Source organism: Microcaecilia unicolor, chromosome 3 (genome assembly GCF_901765095.1).
Source record: "Microcaecilia unicolor chromosome 3, aMicUni1.1, whole genome shotgun sequence".
Taxonomy (NCBI): Eukaryota; Metazoa; Chordata; class Amphibia; order Gymnophiona; family Siphonopidae; genus Microcaecilia; species Microcaecilia unicolor.
This window is the reverse complement of record NC_044033.1, coordinates 530,916,146-530,937,458: the sequence shown is the minus strand read 5'-3', so window position 1 is coordinate 530,937,458 and position 21,313 is coordinate 530,916,146. Positions and strand designations below refer to the sequence as shown.

Below are 21,313 nucleotides of genomic sequence, written 5' to 3'. Positions count from 1 at the left end.
TGGCAGTCGATTCATGGCTTCTCCCAAGATTACTTTTTTCTTTTCACTCCTTTTTGTAATGAGCATGTCTGTTGAATCTCCTCTCTCTAGTTCCTTGTTCTGGTTGAGGGAATACAGGATATATCTACTGTGGCTGAATGCCTTGTTCTAAACTTGGTTCCCCCCCACCTCACCCCCCTCCAGTGTACACTCTTTTTTCACAGTTAAGTTCTCCTAATCTTATATTTCTTCACAGGTCTATTTGACAGTACTTCTTGCAAACTCTGAGATACTGGCAGGAGAAGCAGAGAACCTTCCTGCCACTTTACAACTGTAAATACAATGGACCATTCCTTTGTATCTTCAGCAGAAAGGCAGAGTGATAATTAAGAACTTCCCCACCAACACTAGTCACGGGCAGACATTTTATCTCCCACTATAACTGTTGTTAAGCACCATTAGAAAGGCGCCATTTTGTTATGCCGGTTCTGCATTGTGAAGCAGCCGACTGAACTACCTACTAGTTATCTCAGCTTAAGCCCTAAAGACTTAGTTTTGGAATAATGCGATTTTCTTCTTGTTCTATGGAATTGTTTGCAGATAGCACGGTGTGTTTTAACATTTCTTTTTGTACAGTATGAGCATATTGGTTTTTAATATGGTTTTGGATGATTTTATTGGAAAAGTGTCTGGAATTTCTTTTACAAATGGATTATGTTATTTTGGGTTTTTTTAAATGTATTTATACTGATTCTCATTTTATTTTGTTGATATTTTAACTATATATTGTGTTCTGTAAGCCACTTTAATACTGGGTGATAAGCAGTATATAAAGTAATTAAAATCAAATTACAACGGTTTCACCAAATGTAATATGTCAGAATGGGGAAGGGGAAGATACCAATTTGCCTTGCCTCGGGATGCGACATCAGCTTCCTTCCACCACCATGGCAATAGGATCTTATACAGCCATTGACTTGCAGCTGTCTCATTTCTAGTGTCCATATTATCCATAATTTCAGAGAGGAACTGCCACCCACCTCTCTAGGACTGCTCAGGGCACTCATTGGCCTTTTTACTTCCCACTCACCCCCTTTGTTGCTCTGGTAGAAGATATGCTAGTCAAATTGTGCACCCCAGAGCACTTTAAGTTTTAGTATGGGTTCTACCAACCTGTGTCTAAGAAGCCCATGGAAATTCCAATGACTGCCATTATAGCAGTCAGAGATATTGCTTGTGCACACCAGGGGATGGCATATAGCCCAACAGCAGTCCACAGCATTGAAAGTCCTGCAGCAAGAACAAAATATAAGTCATGCAATCTGCAAAGAGAGTAATGTACATCCATACAAATCTTCAGCCTGTTAATAACCATGTGTCAGTTACACTGGGAGTAATGTGGATCACTCCTGCCAAGATTTTCTGTGAAATTCAACAGTAATGAACATTGAGAGTGCTGCAAGAATTTTCAAGGTCAGAATTAGAACTCAAATTTGGTCAGAAACCGCTACCAATGAAATAGAAAATAATAAAATTACAAGATAACACATTATAAACTGAAAAATCAAATGAATAAATACACAATGGGTATAGGATAGGAAACTGGAGTAAATATTACATGATTCTAAACAGGGCCGGTCTTAGCAATTGCGGAGCTCTGTGCAGACCAGTTCTATGGGGCCTCCTGACCCTCCTAGCCCCGCCCCTTGTTGATCAGATGTTTAAAAAAAAAAAATTTCAAAGACAAATCAAGCAAACTTGGTACAGAAAAATTAATTCAAATAAGCACAATATTATCATAGGAAAACTTTAGATTTAAAAAGCAAAACCATGTGCATGTAAGGACTGGATAAATGAATTAAAACAAATGCCCTTAATATGTAATACTTGGTAGCAATAATGAAACAGTGATTGAATATTCATATAGCAAGCAGCCCGAGCCAACAGATTTATTTTCCACTGAACATAAGTAATTGTATGAACTTGGCAGCTAACAGTGTACTGAACTGGACAATCCTGTCACATTTAGTCTGACTGGACAGTTCTGCAGGAAGGAAACCCTTCCCTCATTATTCAATACCTTCTCTGTGAAATAGTAGTAATAAAAAAAAAAGGCAAGTGCATTTTTATAACACTGCATTCCACAAAGCAAAAGGAGCAAGTACCCATATGCCATCTTTTTCTTTTGATATAGGAACAGGGGAAAAAAAAAGATGTTAAATGCTACCAGGTCGCAACCTAATTAATGATTTTTTTAAACAGTAATTATAAATAGTAAGTCTGATTGTTAAGCACCTGATTCTCACATAATGTCTGTTTTGGTGGCCCTTTACTAGGTGAAAACATCAGAATAGAGCGAGTCACTATAAACCAGCCTGTCTAAATGACATAATGTGATTTATTTATTTGGATTTTGCTCGCACCTTTTTAGAATTAGATGAAACCAATACTTCCTCTGTATACATCCATATGCTACACAAGCTGACATCTTTGAAAATATAAGTGAGGTCCACTAAAAATGCTACCAACAATAAAGAATGACAATGTGGACAGAGCAGCTCATAAATTTGCTTGCTTTGTTTGGGTAAGGGGATGAGGGGAGGGAAAGGGAGACCAACCTCATGGGCTTCAGTGGCCGTCTTAATCTAACCACCTTCAGCTCTCACCTACCTGCTCCATTAATTCCAGCTCGTGGCACTGCTGCGTTCTTCAATTTTCCGGGCCACTGGCAGTGTCAGTGAGGTAAGCACACTGCTTTCAGCAGCCCCAGAAGCTCTCCCTCTGTTGCAGCATCCCGCCTATGCAGGACTGGAAATCGCAGCGAAGAGAAAGCTTCCGGGCCACCAAAGGCAGTGTGTTTACCTCACTGACGCTGCCAGCAGCCTGGACTGAAGAAAGCAGCACTGCAGAGAACCGAAAGGGAGTAGGAGAGAGCTGACCAAGGCGGTTAGATTGAGAACAGGAGATGGTAACGACGGCTGAAGCAGGGAGTGGGAGGGAGATGCTATGGCTGCTGCCGGCCCCCTGGAAGCGCAAGGCCCTGTGCAACCGCCCCTGGCGCCCCTGCCTAAGACTGGCCCTGATTGTAAAGATGCTTTTGGTACTGGAATCTATTACTAGGATAGTATGTTTATTCAAGACTTGATATACTGCCTTTTCAGCAACAATTCAAAGTGGTATACAATAACAAAATAAACAGATAGGAAAGGAACACCAATATACAACAGGACAGGAGAAAGTTGGGAAAGTAACAGGGTAGAAAAGGGGCTAGGGGAAGAGACACAGTTGAATGCTGGCCAGGACCTGTCAATTAAAACCAGTCCTTAAAAGTAGGAACTAAGGAAAGCCCTGGGCAAATAAATGGGCCTTAAGACTGCAAAAGTGAGGAAATGAAAGTTGGCTTTGAGAGAAAGCTGTAAACATTTCCAAAGAAAAGGGGCCAGACAAAAGAAGGTGGAGGCGCATGTGGAACTAAAGTGGGCGCAGTGAACAGGCGGTAAGGGAAGACAAGATTCAAAAGCTGAGCAAAGTGCACATCATGGACAGTATGGACTGATGACACTCGCCAAGTAAGGAGCGGTGCCTAAGAAGAAGGCCTTAAAAGTGAGAGTCAACAACTTATGAATACCACTTAACCGTTCTTGCTACATTAGTAGCCAATCTTAGATGAGAATTAAGCTTAGGCAACAAAGTTTTAATTCTCCAATTCGACATGTCTAGTGCATTTGATACAATAGATAATGACATCCTTTTGAACGTACTTGACTTTTAAAATCCAGGTCTTGCCCAGTCAACTGGGTACTATCTTGTCGTCATGGGTTTCTTGTAGTGGAGAGCCACAGGATTCTCCTCTATCACCTATTTTATTATGATGATCCCTTTAGGCCATTTTTATAGAATCAAATGGGTTTTCAACATTCATATATGCTAATAATGATACAATTCAAATAATACATGAGATTGCAAACAAAATCAAAGTTATGTATCAACTTAATGGAATCCTGAGCTCTTAATTTTAAATTAAAACTTAATACTGATAAAACGAAATTTATGATAGTAACTAGCCCTTTATCACCCAATAACTCTCAAATTTTTAAGACCGATGATGTTACTTCTTTGGATTCAACAATGAAAATCTTGGGGATCTTAATTGATCAGTAGTTTCTTTCTTTTGATTGCCAAATTTCTAAAGTAGTCTCTAATGTCTTTAATTCATTATGGAAACTTAAAAAATTAAGACCATTCTTTTCAAGATCAGTCTTTTGCACTTTAGCTCAGTCGTTAGTCTTAACCAAATTTGACTATTGCAATTCAATTTATGCAGGTAAGCAGAATCTCCTGAGAAAACCACAAACTGCACAAAACACGGCTGCCTGCCTTACATATAGATTGCCGCATTATGTTAAAGCATCTCCTCTTCTTAAGAATCTACATTGGTTACCTATCAATGAAAGCTCTGTGTTCATCAGATTTTTTATAGTACCCTCACCATCTTATATAATACATCTCATTAAGTTATTGCTAGGAAATGCCACCTCATCATCTACTGAATGTCTCATATTACATTTCCCAAGTTATAAAAACTTACCTACAAAACCATCCATAATGCTAATTTTTCTTACCAAATTCTGGAACTCATTACCCAAATATATCAGACATTATATGTCGTTTAGAAGATTACTTAAAGCCCACTTCTTTAGATCCGTGTTCAGCTAATATGAAAAGAATAGTTATATTCTTGTATTAATATTGTTTTGTAATGCTTCTTCTTAATTTGTTATGTAAGTCACATTGAACCTGAGCTTTCTTGGGAAAATGTGGGGTAGAAATGTCATAATAAATAAATAAAATTAAATATAAATAATCCAAAATGTAATAGGGAGTCAATGATGTTCTTTCATAAGTGGAGTAACATGGTTGTAGCGTCGTGCGTGAAAGAGAATATGGATAGCAGTATTTCGTACTGATTGAAGCTTATGGAGAGAAATATCAGGAAGTCCAGCGTAAATGATAATATAGTGACCCAGCTTCGTGGCCACTAGAGCATACAGTAATGTAGCACAAGACTTATCAGCGATAAACGGTTCGAGTGACCACATCATGCATAGTGAGTAAAGACATTTCTTGACCATAGTAGAAATGAGAGAGGAAAAGGTTAAAGCACTATCAAAGTGAACACCAAGGTATTTCATAGAGTTGACTAATTCAATGGGAACCCCATCAATGCTAGGAGAAACAGAAGGGTGAGAGTGATGGCCATAAAGCCAGACCGCAGAGGTTTTGCTGATTAAGATATAGACGATGGGAACTGAGCCAAGCAGAAACTTTGTCAAGACATAACTGCAGCAGCTTGATGTCTGGGAGACAAGGTCCTGGGGGGGGGGGGGGGGAGGAAACTAATAGGATATCATCTGCATGCATGTAGCATTTGATGTGGGACTCCTGAATAAGCGAAGCAAGGGGGCTAAGAAAGACATTAAAGAGGGGACAGAACTAAGCCCTACAGAAAACCACAGCTGAGGGGCACTAAATCAGAGAGAAATGAGAGACACACCTGAAAAGAACAGAACCAGTGGAGCATAGAAGACATAACCGTGACAAAAAAAAAAAAAGCAAATGACCAGATCAAAGGCTGAGGAGGGATCTAATGAAACTAGCAAGAGGGAATGACCATGCTCAATAGCAGAATGACAGCCGTTTAGTGAACAGCCAACAACTGTCTCTGTTAAATAACCAGGCCGAAAGCCAGACTGAGAAGGATGAAGCAATTTGGAAAGCACACCTCTCCAGTACTTTACTCAGAAAAGGCAAATTCAAAACCAGGCGATATCTATCTAAAAAGATTGGACCGAGAGACTGATTTTCAGCAGTGGATGCACAAAAGATGTCTTCCACAGTGAGGGCACTACCCCAGTAGACAGACTACTGACAAGCATAGAACGCACTAATGGATTAAGACCGTGTGACGCGAGGAGGAGCCAGTGGGAGGTAAAAGGATCTAGTGGACAAGTGATCTCCTTAGACAACTGAAGAACAGTGTCACATTGTGTCAAAGAAGGAATATTAAACTGTGACCAATGATAAGTTAATGAAGTAGTGGACCCTGGTGAAGAAGGCGGGGGTGGGGGGAGGAGAAGGAGAAAGCGTAGTAGGAGAAGTCGGAGAGTCAATACCTTAGAGGAAAAAAATCCTGTAGAAATCCTGAACCACAGGCAACTGCTGATCAGGAGCCAAAGCAGAAAGTTTAGAAACCAAGGAAAATAGTCGTTGAGGCCAATTAACAGACTTTGCAATCATAATGAGATAAAGCACTCCTAGTGACGGCAAAGTTGAAAGGCTTGGAGAGTTGCAGCATTCTGTTGGACTCTCCAATGTCACTCGGACTGTCGTAGCTGATGCTTCAGAAGCCGAAAATCACCCCTGAACCAGGGACAAGAAAAGTGATGAAACGTCCAGGTGGTAGTACTAACAGGAGAAGATAGAGCACAGCAGAGAAAAGATTTGAGTGCCCAATAAACGCTTTCACATCAAGAAACAATGATACAAATTCAGGCAAGAAAGCCAAAAATAAGCGTGGCAGGATAGATGGATCACGGGGAAACAAGAAATGTGAGTGATTAAAGGAAGAAGTGGGGATGGAAGAGGACAGGAAGGAAATGATCCGAGAATATGTAGTATACTGCAGACACAGAAGTTCACCTGTTTCTCTCCAGAAGAGGAAAGAATAGTGCTGTTGCACTGGGTCACACTCAAGGACATGGAGAAAAATAGAAAATGATCAGAAGGGAGAGAGACTAGAGCACACGAGTTGTGAGAACAACGTAAAGGAGCTGGGGTGAACGAGATGTGATAAGGAGCCATAAAGCAAACACAGCTAAATTAGCAAAGGTCAAATAGAGCTGCATTTACTTACCTAACAAAAGATGATGATTCATGCAGTCAAAAAGAATTCCTCCAACCATTGACCCCCCCAGATACCCCAATGAACGGCCTACAAAAATGTATGAAATATTTCCAACATTGTTATGCACATTTGAGGCCAAATCTGGAAAAGTGGGGCCCAGCACTGCAATAGCCATCCCCTGAAAAATAAAGAAGTCTTGATGTTAAAATTATTTAATGACCATTACAAATAGAATATTAACTTTGCATATCTGCAAAATGTCCTACAAAAAATATGCTGCTCATGTTAAATTCCCCCACCCTCAGACTTCTAGCTGCTGTAAAATTTGCCCTTTTCCCTTTGTCACCTACCCTCCCTATGACCCACCCCTCCCCCATAATCTCATGTGAATTGCTTGCTAGAGGGAATGCAATGAATCTACAAAGTAGTAAATTTAAAATGAATCGGAGAAAATATTTCTTCACTCAACGTGTAATTAAACTTTGGAATTTGTTGCCAGAGAACCTGGTAAAAGCAGTTAGCTTAGCAGGGTTTTAAAAAGGTGTCTCTACTGGCTCAGGGCCTCCGACATCTAATCTGCTGTCCAGGAACGTCTAGCAGATGTACCTTGTCATGGACAAAACTTGTTTGGTGACAAAGTTGAGGAAGTGGCCATCCTAATTAAAAAAACATGCAGATAAAGACTACCGAGGCCACAAACTTCCGCTACTTCTTCAAGAAGATCTGCAGAATATCAACGCTCAAAATTACCATATGTCAAGCAACATTACACTCCTACTCTTCCTCCACCAGAAAGGACTACACCCCAACGCTCACATCCAAGGAAGCTGCAGGGTCAAATATCCCAGTCACCTTCTCAATTTAAACAGCTGCCTAATTTTTGACTCCTTCCAAGACAGCATTGCCACTGTACAGTTGCCCGTGCCAAGTGATCAACCTGTCAGAGGGAGGCTCATTCTCTTCCAGCAGAGATGGCCTCTTACAACCTCCACCGTTGGGTGCTACACACCATTCAGCATCGCTCTCTACGTTGGCAAAGAAAACCTTCTGACCATCCACCAAATGTCTAGTTTCAACTCCCTCCAAATGAAACTATTTCAACAGGGGTTCTCAGCTCTCTTCTGACAGAATGAAATAGAACCAGCTCCAAAAAAGTCGGGGGAGTACCTCCAATTCTCATTCTGTAAGACTTAAAACAAGTTTCTACTCAAAAGAAAAACATGGTATCCCTGGGATCATTACTTCCCATGATACAACTCAATGACTGACTTTGATCTCTAGATATCAAGGAGGCATATACCCACATACCTATTCTCCCTGCACACAGAAAGTTCCTCCACTTCCACTGTGGCACTTGCACTATCAATACAAGGTCTTACCATATGGCTTGTCCTCGGCTCCTTGAGTCTTCTCAAAGTGCCTAATAGTGGTAGCTGCAACACTTCGTAGGTGGGGCAGACACGTTTTCCCCTACCTGGATGATTGGTTAAATCAAGGCAGCCTCCCGGGAGTCAGCAAACACCACCATAAGGCTTCTAAAACTCAGATTTGCGATCAATTTTCCCAAATCACATTTTCTACAGTCTCCACACACACACAGGGTTCTTGGTCTCCATGAGAAAAACATCATATCAACTTCCTGGAATCGTCAACTGTTGGAACACTCTCAAAACCTTCCAGGACCATATCCCCAGTCAGGTAATACTCTGTTACACATACCTGAACAAGCAAGAACAGGTTTTTACCATCTCTGTTAACAAGAAATACAAATATGGACTTGGGCAGCTTCTCGAAACATCTCTATAAGAGCTGTTTACCTAGCCTGCAAGCAGAATGCAGTCACAGACAAACTGAGCAGAGTCTTTCAGCCTCACACATGGTCCTCTGCACCTCTATAGTTTGTCAAATACTCCAGAAGTGGGAGACCCCAGCTATAGACCTCTTAGCTTCTCCTCAGAACAAGCTTCCCTGCTTTTGTTCCAGAATATATGCTCCCAACCGTACAGACCCCGATGCTTTCTTGCGCCACTGGGGAGCAAACCTTCTATACACTCCCCCCCCCCCCCCACCTCTCCTAGGGAAAACTCTTTTCAAACTGCATCGAGAACAGGGGACCATGATTCTAATAACTCACCTACTAGCTACATCAGGTTTGGTTCCCTCTTTTCCTAGGGACATTGAAGTTGGATCCTTTTCCAACCCTAACAATACAGAACGAGGGGTCCTCCCTCCCTCATTCTCTAGCCCAGATGGCTTGGTTCCTGACAACATAGATTTATGTTCCTTAAACCTTCCTTGCCTCTAGGAAATCTTCTATGTGAAAATGTATTGTTTAATGTGGAAAAGATTTTCTCTCTGGTGTGCAGCCAGAGCATGCAATCCTACTACGAGCTTTCTGCCTACCCTTATGAAGTACCTCCTCCATCTCTCGGATTCTGGCATCAAAACTAACTCAGAGTACATGTGAGTGCCATCAGTGCTTTGCATTCTACAGTTGATAAGCCAGTTTCAGTTCATCCCTTAATAGTTACATACATGAATGCTTTGTTTCGTACAAAATCTATCAAACCACCTCTGGTGGAGTGGGATCTCAATGTTATCCTAATGGTTCTCATGAAACCTCCATTTAAACTGCTTCGCTCCTGTTCTCTGAAGTTCCTCACATATAAGGTAGCATTCTCAAGAACTCTTACTTCTGCCAGAAGAGTCAGCGAGCTTCAAGCCCTCCTGGCCGACCCACTTTACAACAGGATCTAACATGACAGGATTGTTCTTCAAACCCATCCCAAATGGGTAAAGAGGTATTGGACTTACATCTCAATCAGTCCATAGTACTTCCTGCATTCTTCCCTACACCACATAATCCTGGAGAAGCATAAGTACATAAGTAATGCCACACTGGGAAAAGACCAAGGGTCCATCAAGCCCAGCATCCTATCCAAGACAGCGGCCAATCCAGGTGTCACGGCTGTGGCCGTGACCACCCTCAGACTTACCCTGTTTTCAGTGGCTGTGCTGGCTTCTGCTTGTCTCTGTGTCTGTCTTAGTTTCTCTCTGGCTCTGTGTGCTGATTGCCTTACTGGACCTCACCTGTGTGGGCTATGCCTCTTCCAAGATGGCTGCCGCCGCCGCCTCCTCTATGCCAGTATCCAAGATGGCTCCTGCTTGTCCTTCCTGTGGGCTCACTTCCTCTGTGTGTCAAGCCTCTGTTTGGAGGCAAGGAACTTCCTGCTTCTATCCTGCTGGTGGTGACTCATCAGTGAGTTCCTTTATAAGGAAGGCCTGTGCTTGCAGTCAGTGCCTTCGCATGGTGATTATCTGGTGTCATGCCCAGAGGCAGACAGGTTAGTCAGGGTGTTGCTGCGCTGCTTCTAAGCCTGTCTTCTGTGTGGGCTTGCCCTTCTGCTTAGTACCTGTGGGCTTCTTGCCCTTCTGTGTGGGCTGCTAGCCTTCTGCCTTTAGTCTGTGTTTACAGCCTGCTGTTCAGCTCTGGTTTCCCCGTCTGTGTTTGCAGCCTGCCCTACTCCTTGCTTGTATATTCTGGGTGCACATCCTGAACCTGGTATATCCTGTGTGCACATCCTGGCTGCTAGCCTTCTGCCTTTAGTCTGTGTTTAGAGCCTGCTGTTCAGCCCTGGTTTCCCCGTCTGTGTTTGCAGCCTGCCCTACTCCCTGCTTATATATTCTGTGTGCACATCCTGAACCTTGTATATCCTGTGTGCACATCCTGGTCCCTGCTTGTTCGTCCTGGTTTTGGCTAGCTAGTGTTATCCGGCTTTCCGCTCTGTCTAGCTGCCATCTTCCCTGTATGCACATCCTGATCCCTGTATATCCTGTGTGCACATCCTGGTCCCTGCTTGTTCATCCTGAGTCCTGGTTTTGGCTAGCTAGTGTTATCCGGTCTTCCGCTCTGCCTAGCTACCTTCTATCCCATATGTCTACCTTGTACCTTGCTTGTATATCCTATGTGCTTATCCGGATCCCTGCTTATGTATCCTGATTCCTGTATCTGTCTAGCTAGCGTGTATCTTCTGGGGGATTTATCCTGTTACCTGCCTCGACCTAGCTAGTGGGTTTGCCCAGGGGGTATTCCCAGTCTCCCCTTCTTCCTTGCTTGCATGTCTGCCCTAGTTCCTGCTCCTGATAAGCTTCTGTCTGTCTAGTGTGTCTGGCTTAGCGGCTGCGTGCAGCGCTTAGTGCAGTCTAGTATTGTTCCCCTGTGTTTCCTAGACCCGGGGTGGGTCCTCTGGATCTTCAGTTCCGGCCTTGCCCTACAAGTCCTGTCGGCCACCCGCACGCTAGAGCTCAACTCTAGCGGAAAGGTGGCTAAGTACAGGTGAAGCGGTTCCTGTTCTGCCGGTTAAGTTGCCTACTGCCGGTCCAGAGTTTCCGGTCCTTCCGGACATCCAGCTCCAAGACGGTCTTGCCTGCCTCTGCCGCTCCGCGGCAGGGGCCCAAGGGCTCACGATTCCCAGTGCTGCCTTGAGGACCTGACAGTATGCCAAGGCCCTCGAGCACGAGACACCAGGCAAGCTTCCCAAACGTATAAACATTCTATACGTTATTCCCGGAATTGTGGATTTTTCCCAAGTCCATTTAGTAGTGGTTTATGGACTTGTCCTTTAGGAAACAGTCTAACCCCTTTTTAAACTCTGCTAAGCTAACCTCCTTCACCACGTTCTCCGGCAACGAATTCCAGAGTTTAATTATGCGTTGGGTGAAGAAAAATTTTCTCCGATTTGTTTTAAATGTACTACACTGTAGTTTCATCGCATGCCCCCTAGTCCTAGTATTTTTGGAAAGTGTGAGCAGACGCTTCACATCCACCTGTTCCACTCATTATTTTATATACCTCTATCATGACTCCCCTCAGCCATCTCTTCTCTAAGCTGAAAAGCCCTAGCCTCCTTAGTCTTTCTTCACAGGGAAGTCGTCCCATCCCCACTATCATTTTAGTCGCCCTTCGCTGCACCTTTTCCAATTCTACTATATCTTTCTTGAGAGGCGGTGACCAGAATTGAACACAATACAAGGTGCGGTCTAACCATGGAGCGATATAACGGCATTATAACATCCTCACACCTGTTTTCCATACCTTTCCTAATAATACCCAACATTCTATTCGCTTTCATAGCCGCAGCAGCACACTGCGCAGAAGGTTTCAGTGTATTATCAAAGACGACACCCAGATCCCTTTCTTGGTTCGTAACTCCCTTCGTGGAACCTTGCATGACGTAGCTATAATTCGGGTTCTTTTTTCCCACATGCATCACCTTGCACTTGCTCACATTAAACGTCATCTGCCATTTAGCCGCGCAGTCTCCCAGTCTCGTTAGGTCCTTCTGTAATTTTTCACAATCCTGTCGCGAGTTAACGACTTTGAATAACTTTATGTCATTAGCAAATTTAATTACCTCGCTAGTTACTCCCACCTCTAAATCATTTATAAATATATTAAAAAGCAGTGGTCCTAGCACAGACCCCTGAGGAACCCCACTAACTACCCTTCTCCATTGTGAATACTGCCCATTTAACCCCACTCTCCATTTCCTATCCTTCAACCAGCACTGCCTCCACTGAAAACATTTGCAAGGGGGCTACGTGGTTTATCACTGCTCACTACTGTTTGGAGCTGCATTCTAAGCAGGATAGCTGGTTTGAACAAGCAGTCCTGCAGAATCTTTTTACTACTTAAAAGTCAACTGCAGATCTTTTTTCCATTTCGCTGTTTAGTAGAGAGATTTATTTATATTGTGAGCCTGGTAGCTATTGAGTCCCATATGTGAGAATATTATGCATGCTTGTCCTTGGAGAAAGCCAAGTTACTTACCTGTAGTAGATGTTCTCCGAGGACAGCAGCATATATTCTCACATCAGTCCCGCCTCCCCTTGGAGTCGTCTTCTCAGCTTTCGTATTGCTGGTCCCACGCTCGAGCACTGGGTGGAAAGGCACATGCACAGTGGAGGCACTGCCTCAAAGATTTAAAGTGACGGTGCACCTGGGAGTGTCCACACCAGGCTCCGTGAATGACATCACCCACATGTGAGAATATAGGACTGCTGTCCTTAGTGAATACCTGGCTACAGGTAAGTAACTTAGCTATCTGGGCTGCCCTAAGTTCTTATTTAAAAAGTTTTCTGCCCATAAGATGGATAGAACCACACCTTTTCTCACTTTGCAGGCTCAGATACAATTCAAGCTATGTATAATGATTTTTAGCATAATTCATGGACAAGCTCCACAATATATGTTGAATTTGATCGGTTTTTCAAATACCATCAAGCTAAATAGATTTCGGAATCCGCTACTATTACAGTCTCTTAATACTTAAAAATATATATTTTCTTCAGGATTTAAGTATTTAGTAGCCTAGACATGCAATTCACTTCCAAATCAGGTCAGAACCCTCAATTCTTATGTGCTGTTCAGAAAAGCTCTTAAAACACTTTATTTTAGAAAATATATATTACAGAAAATATTTATTAGGTTAGATTAAAATGGGGTTTTTTTGTCATGATGTAATTCCCAGGGACTGCCCGGCTTCTTAAAGTTTGTTATCTGCATAGAACTTTAAAAGGTAACTGCAGAATGTAAGAATATATTTTCATTTTACATTTACAAAATCTATTTTACTGTTCTGGGATCTTGGCTGTTCACAATTCTATCACATTCCTTGCACTTGTGAGTTACAATTGCTTAAGTACGGCGCCCCTAAAACTAAATTGAGAAAAGGAATTTAGGCTTCCAGCAGCATGACTCATTATTCAAATTTTATCTAAAATGCCATTCCATAAAAATTCTTTTCAAGCACTTGGTTAAGTACATTTTGCCACTAACAGCAAGTGTTGAATTAGATATCCACAGAACTAGCAATTTACATATTTCAAACCAAAAACAAACAAAAGCAGATATATGAAGTGACATATCAACACCAGTAACTGCCCATCTTCAAATCCTTGCTCAAAGCCCACCTCTTCAATGTCGCCTTCAGCACCTAACCACCTACCTCTATTCAGGAAATCTAGACTGCCCCAACTTGACATTTCGTCCTTTAGATTGTACGCTCCTTTGAGCAGGGACTGTCCTTCTTTGCTAAATTGTACAGCGCTGCGTAACCCTAGTGGCGCTCTACAAATGTAAAGTAGTAGTAGTAACTATCAAGATTCTAGAGTAGCCTGTAGAGGAAAGAACTGGATAAACGGGGGCGACATTAGAATCCTACCTACTGTAACAACTAGGATCTAGGAAAAGCAGAGAGACTGCAGCAACAGGCTGAAAACCAGGGAAACCCTGTTCAAACCCCACTGATGGTCTGTGATCTTGTTCAAGTCACTTAACCTTCCAATGCCTGAAGTACAAACTTAGATTGTGAGCCTTACTGTACCTAAGTGTCGAACTTACTACTACTAACATTTCTAAAGCGCTACTAGGGTTACGCAGCGCTGTACAATTTAAACATAGAAGGACAGTCCCTGCTCAAAGAGCTTACAATCTAAAAGACAAGAGAACAATCTAAAGACAAGTGTACATGCCTTGCATTAGCACTGAAAAGACGTGTTAACTTAAATCCACATAATGTATCATTAAAACTTATTTACGTGGTTACTAAAGGTAAAGATATAGCTTTAATTCCATTCTCATCTTGTGTTGCAGGACCTAAAATGTGGAATGATGCACCAGTAAAGATATGATGTTTGAGAGATCTAAAGGAATTCAAAATTGCATTAAGAACTTTTTTTATTGGTCAGGCTTTCAGAATGAATGTATGATTTCTATAAACTATAAATGATATCTGGACAGCTTATGTGGGCCGATTTATTTTTTTTACTGTTGGTTTTATTTTAATTACTTTGTATGTTTTTGTTTCATACGGTTAAACTGTGTATATTGATTTGTAATCTGCCTACAATTTGTAAATATAGTGCCGATTAGAAATTTTGAAATAGAAATATTTATGGCAGGTAACAACTATTGAGTACATAATCTGTGAGAACCGATCAAAAAAATGTTTTGTTACTCAATCACTTTATATTTTTTTTTGTTTTGCTTTGATTTTATCAACCTTTATAGTGGACTAACACAGCAACCACAATATTTTATTCAAAGCTTAGAAAGGTATCGCAACTTTTTGAACTTGCCAAATGTGAAACCCCACTATCCGTAGTCAACTTGGTCAGAAAAGGACATCTAGATCAAGCTATTCACAATATATTTTACAAAAGGCATGCTGAACACAGAAGCCAAGGGAGAACAGATGTATTTGGCATCGCACAATTTTACAAAAGAAACTTGCGCAAAAAAAAACCTCCTTACAAAGAGCGTTATCCCCCAGATTCTATATAGTGCTATATGAGTTGCGCGTGCAAATCCGGATGTATTCTAGATTTTTGCACACAACTTAATTAGATTAACAGGCCCATCAGCACCGATACTTGAACAAGCAATTATTGACACTAATTGGAATTAGAATTTGCGCACACAAAAGTCTAAGCACATTCTGTAAAATGACATGCGTAAATTCTAAGACGTGGATCTGAAAAGGGATCATCAGCATGGGCGTTCCTAGAAATTACACTGTTACAGAATACGCCCATTCTGTGTGTAATGTAGGCGTTGACGTTCACACCAGGTTTTCATTGGTATATACAGTCGCAGAAAAAGGGTGTTGGGCGTATTCTATATAGTACGCCTAGATTTAGGCACGGTTTATGGAATACACCTAGGTGTATTTTTTTCAGCTTGATATAAAGAATCTAGTCCTATATAAAGAAGTGCCATACTTCACTATGTTTGTGTGGGGGAGTCAAGAAACTGTGCTGAAAAACTCGTTTTGTGCTGTCTGAGGTGCTCTTGAATATCGAGGAAGCAAAAATCCCCCTCCCCTCCAAACACACAGGCACAGTTGCTTTATTTTTAAATAGATCACTATCGAATTCACTTAATAAATGACTGTACAGTATAATTGCTAATTGGGGATCAAATTTTAGGAGATATTCTGTTGTCACCCATCTTTCTAGATCTTCCACCGATACAGAAGATTGGAACAGTTGTTGTTTTTCTCACAGCTGAGGGGGGGGGGGGGGGGGGAGATTATGATTGAGGTCTATAAAATCCTGAGTGGAGAACAATGGGTAAAAGAGAATCAAATTTTCACTCTTTCAAAAAGTACAAAGACAGTCAATGAAATTAAAACAGAAGGAAATATTTTTTTCACTCAAAGAATAGTTAAGTTCTGGAACTCGATGCCGGTGGATGTATAACATTGTTTAGCGTATCTGGGTTTAAACAAGTTTGGACAAGTTCCTGGAGGAAAAGTCCAAAGTCTGTTATTGAGACAGACACGGGGAAGTCACTGCTTACCTTAAGATTGGTAGCACTGAATGTTGCTACTATTTAGGTTTCTGACACGTACTTGGGACCTGGATTGGCCACTGTTGGAAGCAGGATACTGGGCTAGATGGACCACTGATCTGACCCAGTATGGTTATTCTTATGTTCACAGTACACAGCTAAATAGAACACCCTCTATTCAGACTGAAAAACTTAAATGGATGAATGAACTGTTCTATAAGTCTCTTATACTGTCTCAGAAGGAATATATTAGATTTATCACCATAGTCATAAAAATGCCTTTGGAAGTTGCATAGAGCATACATTCAATTTGTAAAATGCCATATTTCACCAGTTAAGTTTTCTAAGCATACCAGACAGTGACGTAATGTGTCCCAGTTTTAGGCAAAGTGTGTCATGAATAGTATTGAACTGTAGTAATTCTTTGAAGGCATGTACTAATTTAGAAGGCTCCTCATGGCTGGCCCATGCATTGAAACCTTAACTCAAAAGGCATCCTGGTCAAAAAGTACATGTGACTAAAGTGACAAGCTTATGTATTACAGCATAAATGTTGAGAAATAAAATAAATATCAATATAACATGTTTTAGCTGTAGTTTAACAATTGAATAACACTCTTCCAAAACTCACTTAGTCCATATTTCTTTTTATCAGTTTTAAGCTATGCAATTAATTTCATATATCAAGACAAGATTCATTTACCGTAGCTTATTCCTGTACCAAAATTCATGGACTGTAGCCATGCAAGAAAATAACGAGTCGCAAACAGCGACCAATGCACAAAGGGGATAGCATGCAGATGAGATGCAAGGATCCTCCTTTGTGTATCAGTTATTGTTTGCAACTCAAAGCTGTCAAATGTATTTGACACTGGACCAGCAGAGTTGTTGTTTTTTTTTAGCTGTACAAGGGAAGGGAGGCTGGGAAGGGGGGTCCACTGGACCCCCCCCCCCCCCCCCATGCATGCAACTTGAAAAACTCCATGGTGTTCTAGTCACTCCTCTTAACCTTCCACAAAATCCCTGGTGGTCCAGTGGACTCCCTTCTAGGCCCAAAAATAAAAACTCCTATTAAAACACTGGAAGCAGGAAAGACATCTCCTCTCTCTGGATCTGCCTTCTTCACATGGCAGTGCCCTGCCCCTGCCCAGTGCAGCCTGGGAGAGGAAAAACCCTCTTTACCTGGTGAGTGTAGTCTCTCCTAGGACGCACCAGGCAGGGTGCCAGCATTTTGAAAAGGAAATCCCAGAGGTAGGAGTTATTACTCCTGCCCCCAACAGAGGTATGTGAACAGGAGGGGGAGTCCTGGACCATCAGGGTGATTTTTGGTGGGGGGGGGGGGGGGGGGTGCCATCCTTGAGAGCCTACCAAGGGGAGCTATGTACTGCAGGCAGGCTGCTCCCCATAAGAACAGGTCTGGATCCGTCATACATTTTTTTCAAGATCAAGGTAGGTGGAATTGTCATTTTAATACTAATGAGCTTGTTGTAATGCATTTGCATAGCTAGAAGGGGATGGTAAAAGGGACACAGAACCCCACTGTTCAGTGGTTCCCAAACCAGGTCCTGGAGGCACCCCTGCCAGTCAGGTTTTCAGGATATCCTCGATGATGATTCATGAGAGAGATTTGCATACCAAGGCAGTCTGATGAATATTAGAGAGAGGCCCGTTTCTGAGACAAATGAAACGGGCGCTAGAGTGTGTGTGAGAGAGACAGAGTGAATGTGCGAGTGTGTGTGTGTGTGACAGAGTGAGACTGTCTGTGTGAGAAAGAATGAGTGTGTGCTGCAGGGGCCCCCCCCTCCGTCTCCCGCCCTCCTCCCCCCTCCCAGCTTCAGGGTCGTGCCTCCCCCCTCCCCTCCCTACGCCTTTCAGGGTCGTGGCGCCCCCTCCCTCCCATGTTCAGGCTGCTTTCCTCCCAGTTTCAGTGAAATGTTCCCGTTTGCCGTGCGCTCTTACCCGGGTTCTTCTATTGTTTGCGACGCTCTGTTTTTCTTTGAAGGTACACCTCCGCCCCTGTGCCTGTGTTGTTGTATTGGTCGCGACGCTCCGTTTTTTCTGTGTAGCTCCGCCCCTGTGCCTTGTCCCTTTCGCCACTCCTCCTCGCACCTCCAGCGTTGTAATGAAGCTTTCGGTGAGTGTCAGTGCTCCGCCCTTGACGTCATCACACGTTGTGACGCGAGGGCGGGGCAGACAGTCATGGGGAAAAAGCGATCTACACAACTACATCTTCCGGCTTCATTAGAACGTCGGAGGTGTGTTTTAGCTACAGAGATATCTACTACTACTATTTGACATTTCTAAAGCGCTACTAGGGTTACGCAGTGCTGTACAATTTAGCAAAGAAGGCCAGTCCTTGCTCAAAGGAGCTTACAATCTAAAGGACAAATGTACAGTCAGGCAAGTAGGGGCAGCCTAGATTTCCTGAAAGGTATAAGGGTTAGGTGCTGAAAGCAACATTGAAGAGGTGGGCTTTGAGCAAGGATTTGAAGATGGGCAGGGAGGGGGCTTGGCGTATGGGCTCAGGGAGTTTATTCCACGCATAGGGTGAGGCGAGGCAGAAAGGGCGGAGCCTGGAATTGGCGGTGGTGGAGAAGGGTGTTGAGAGGAGGGATTTGTCCTGTGAGCGGAGGTTTTGGGCGGGAACGTAAGGGGAGATGAGGGTAGAGAGGTAATGAGGGGCTGCAGACTGAGTGCATTTGTAGGTTAGTAGGAGAAGCTTGAACTGTATGTGGTATCTGATTGGAAGCCAGTGAAGTGACTTGAGGAGAGGGGTGATATGAGTATATCGGTTCAGGCGGAATATAAGACGTGCAGCAGAGTTCTGAACGGACTGAAGGGGGGATAGATGGCTAAGTGGGAGGCCAGTGAGGAGTAGGTTGCAGTAGTCAAAGCGAGAGGTGATGAGAGAGTGGACGAGAGTTCGGGTGGTGTGTTCAGAGAGGAAAGGGCGAATTTTGCTGATGTTAAAGAGGAAGAAGCGACATCTTCCGGCTTCATTAGAACGTCGGAGGTGTGTTTTAGCTACAGAGATATCTACTACTACTATTTGACATTTCTAAAGCGCTACTAGGGTTACGCAGTGCTGTACAATTTAGCAAAGAAGGCCAGTCCTTGCTCAAAGGAGCTTACAATCTAAAGGACAAATGTACAGTCAGGCAAGTAGGGGCAGCCTAGATTTCCTGAAAGGTATAAGGGTTAGGTGCTGAAAGCAACATTGAAGAGGTGGGCTTTGAGCAAGGATTTGAAGATGGGCAGGGAGGGGGCTTGGCGTATGGGCTCAGGGAGTTTATTCCACGCATAGGGTGAGGCGAGGCAGAAAGGGCGGAGCCTGGAATTGGCGGTGGTGGAGAAGGGTGTTGAGAGGAGGGATTTGTCCTGTGAGCGGAGGTTTTGGGCGGGAACGTAAGGGGAGATGAGGGTAGAGAGGTAATGAGGGGCTGCAGACTGAGTGCATTTGTAGGTTAGTAGGAGAAGCTTGAACTGTATGTGGTATCTGATTGGAAGCCAGTGAAGTGACTTGAGGAGAGGGGTGATATGAGTATATCGGTTCAGGCGGAATATAAGACGTGCAGCAGAGTTCTGAACGGACTGAAGGGGGGATAGATGGCTAAGTGGGAGGCCAGTGAGGAGTAGGTTGCAGTAGTCAAAGCGAGAGGTGATGAGAGAGTGGACGAGAGTTCGGGTGGTGTGTTCAGAGAGGAAAGGGCGAATTTTGCTGATGTTAAAGAGGAAGAAGCGACATCTTCCGGCTTCATTAGAACGTCGGAGGTGCGTTTTAGCTACAGAGATATCTACTACTACTACTACTTAACATTTCTAGAGCTCTACTAGGGTTACGCAGCGCTGTACGATTTAACCTATCCTGAGGATCTGAACTGGTTGTGGAGCCTCCAGGGCCAGGTTTGGGAAGCAACTGCCTTTGTGGTGGGTCTGTCTTTTGCTTTTGTGGGGAATTGCACACAATGCTCAGCTGTTCCCCTGACCCTACCAGGCCCAAGAAGGAGGCGCACATCACCACCGTCCCGCACCACCTGACGTCCCTGCCCGGCTTCCTCCGCGGCCCGAAGCCCTGGAGCTGCACCTCCAGCCCGGCCGGACTCCGCTTCTCCAACATCACCGCCTCCTCCTCCTCCTCCTCAGCCGGGGCCCGGGCGAAGCGAACCTGCTTCTTCCTCTCACCGCCGCTCCCGCCCATGCTGGCTGCCTGGGGGGAAACAGGAAGTCTCGCGCGCGCCGCTTCCGTACACTTCACGCGGGTGGACCGGACTGTACCAAAGCAGGGTACTGACGCCAAGCGCTGTAGGTCTCTCCCGGACCTCGCAGGCTAGAGGGTTTCCTCCACTCAGTCGCTCCTCTTGGTTCTGAAGACGTTTTCCCGCTTTTATCCCCTCACAACAGGTCGCGAGCTTGGCGGGTGATTAAAACAGAGAACGGAGCACCCCTTTCCAACAAGAGCGTCAACTGAAGGCACGTAGTACACTGCGCATGCTCAGTGCTCACCAAGGAAGTTAGAGTGACAACAGGTTATCATGAAGCCAGTAGGCGGAGCCACAAGTACACCCAAAACAATAGCAAAAGAGTATTAGAAATAATGGATTGCCAATTCGTGGTCCAGCTGTAAAAAGTCTAAAGCTCGTGCAGTTGCTTCCCAGTGCCTCAAAAAGGTAAAGGACAAAATATATATATTTATTTTACTTATTACATACTTCAGAACCCTTATATTTATTATATGAAGAGCCCACCTCTTCAATATCGCCTTTGGCACCTAACCATTATACCTCTATTCAGGAAATCTGAATCTTGACATTTCGTCCTTTAGATTGTAAGCTCCTTTGAGCAGGGACTGTCCTTCCTGTAACCCTACTAGTGGTCTAGAAATGTTAAGTAGTAGTAGTATTTTATCATCCTCACTTTAATAGTCCCTTAACTCTTGTGTGTGCTGTTTGTCTGTCCTAATTAGATTGTAAGCTCTGTTGAGCAGGGACTGTCTCTTCATGTTCAAGTGTACAGCGCTCTATACGTCTAGTAGCGCTATAGAAATGATAAGTAGTAGTAGTAGTAGTCTTTGGGATTCC

The 21,313-nt window shown here is 43.4% G+C and overlaps 1 protein-coding gene across 1 annotated transcript in view; it reads right to left on the bottom strand.

Annotated features, from left to right (window-relative positions):
• The window catches only part of MFSD4B (major facilitator superfamily domain containing 4B), a 28,430-nt gene extending 7,957 nt beyond the window's left edge, over window positions 1-20,473 (bottom strand). The window contains exons 1-3 of the mRNA XM_030199215.1: window positions 20,227-20,473; window positions 6,893-7,061; window positions 1,153-1,269 (exon numbers count right to left, since the gene is read on the bottom strand). Coding sequence (XP_030055075.1) covers window positions 1,153-1,269; window positions 6,893-7,061; window positions 20,227-20,433 — 493 coding nt within the window. The 5' untranslated portion in view covers window positions 20,434-20,473. The remainder of the gene's footprint in view (window positions 1-1,152; window positions 1,270-6,892; window positions 7,062-20,226) is intronic.
• Between the last annotated feature and the right edge of the window lie 840 nt (window positions 20,474-21,313).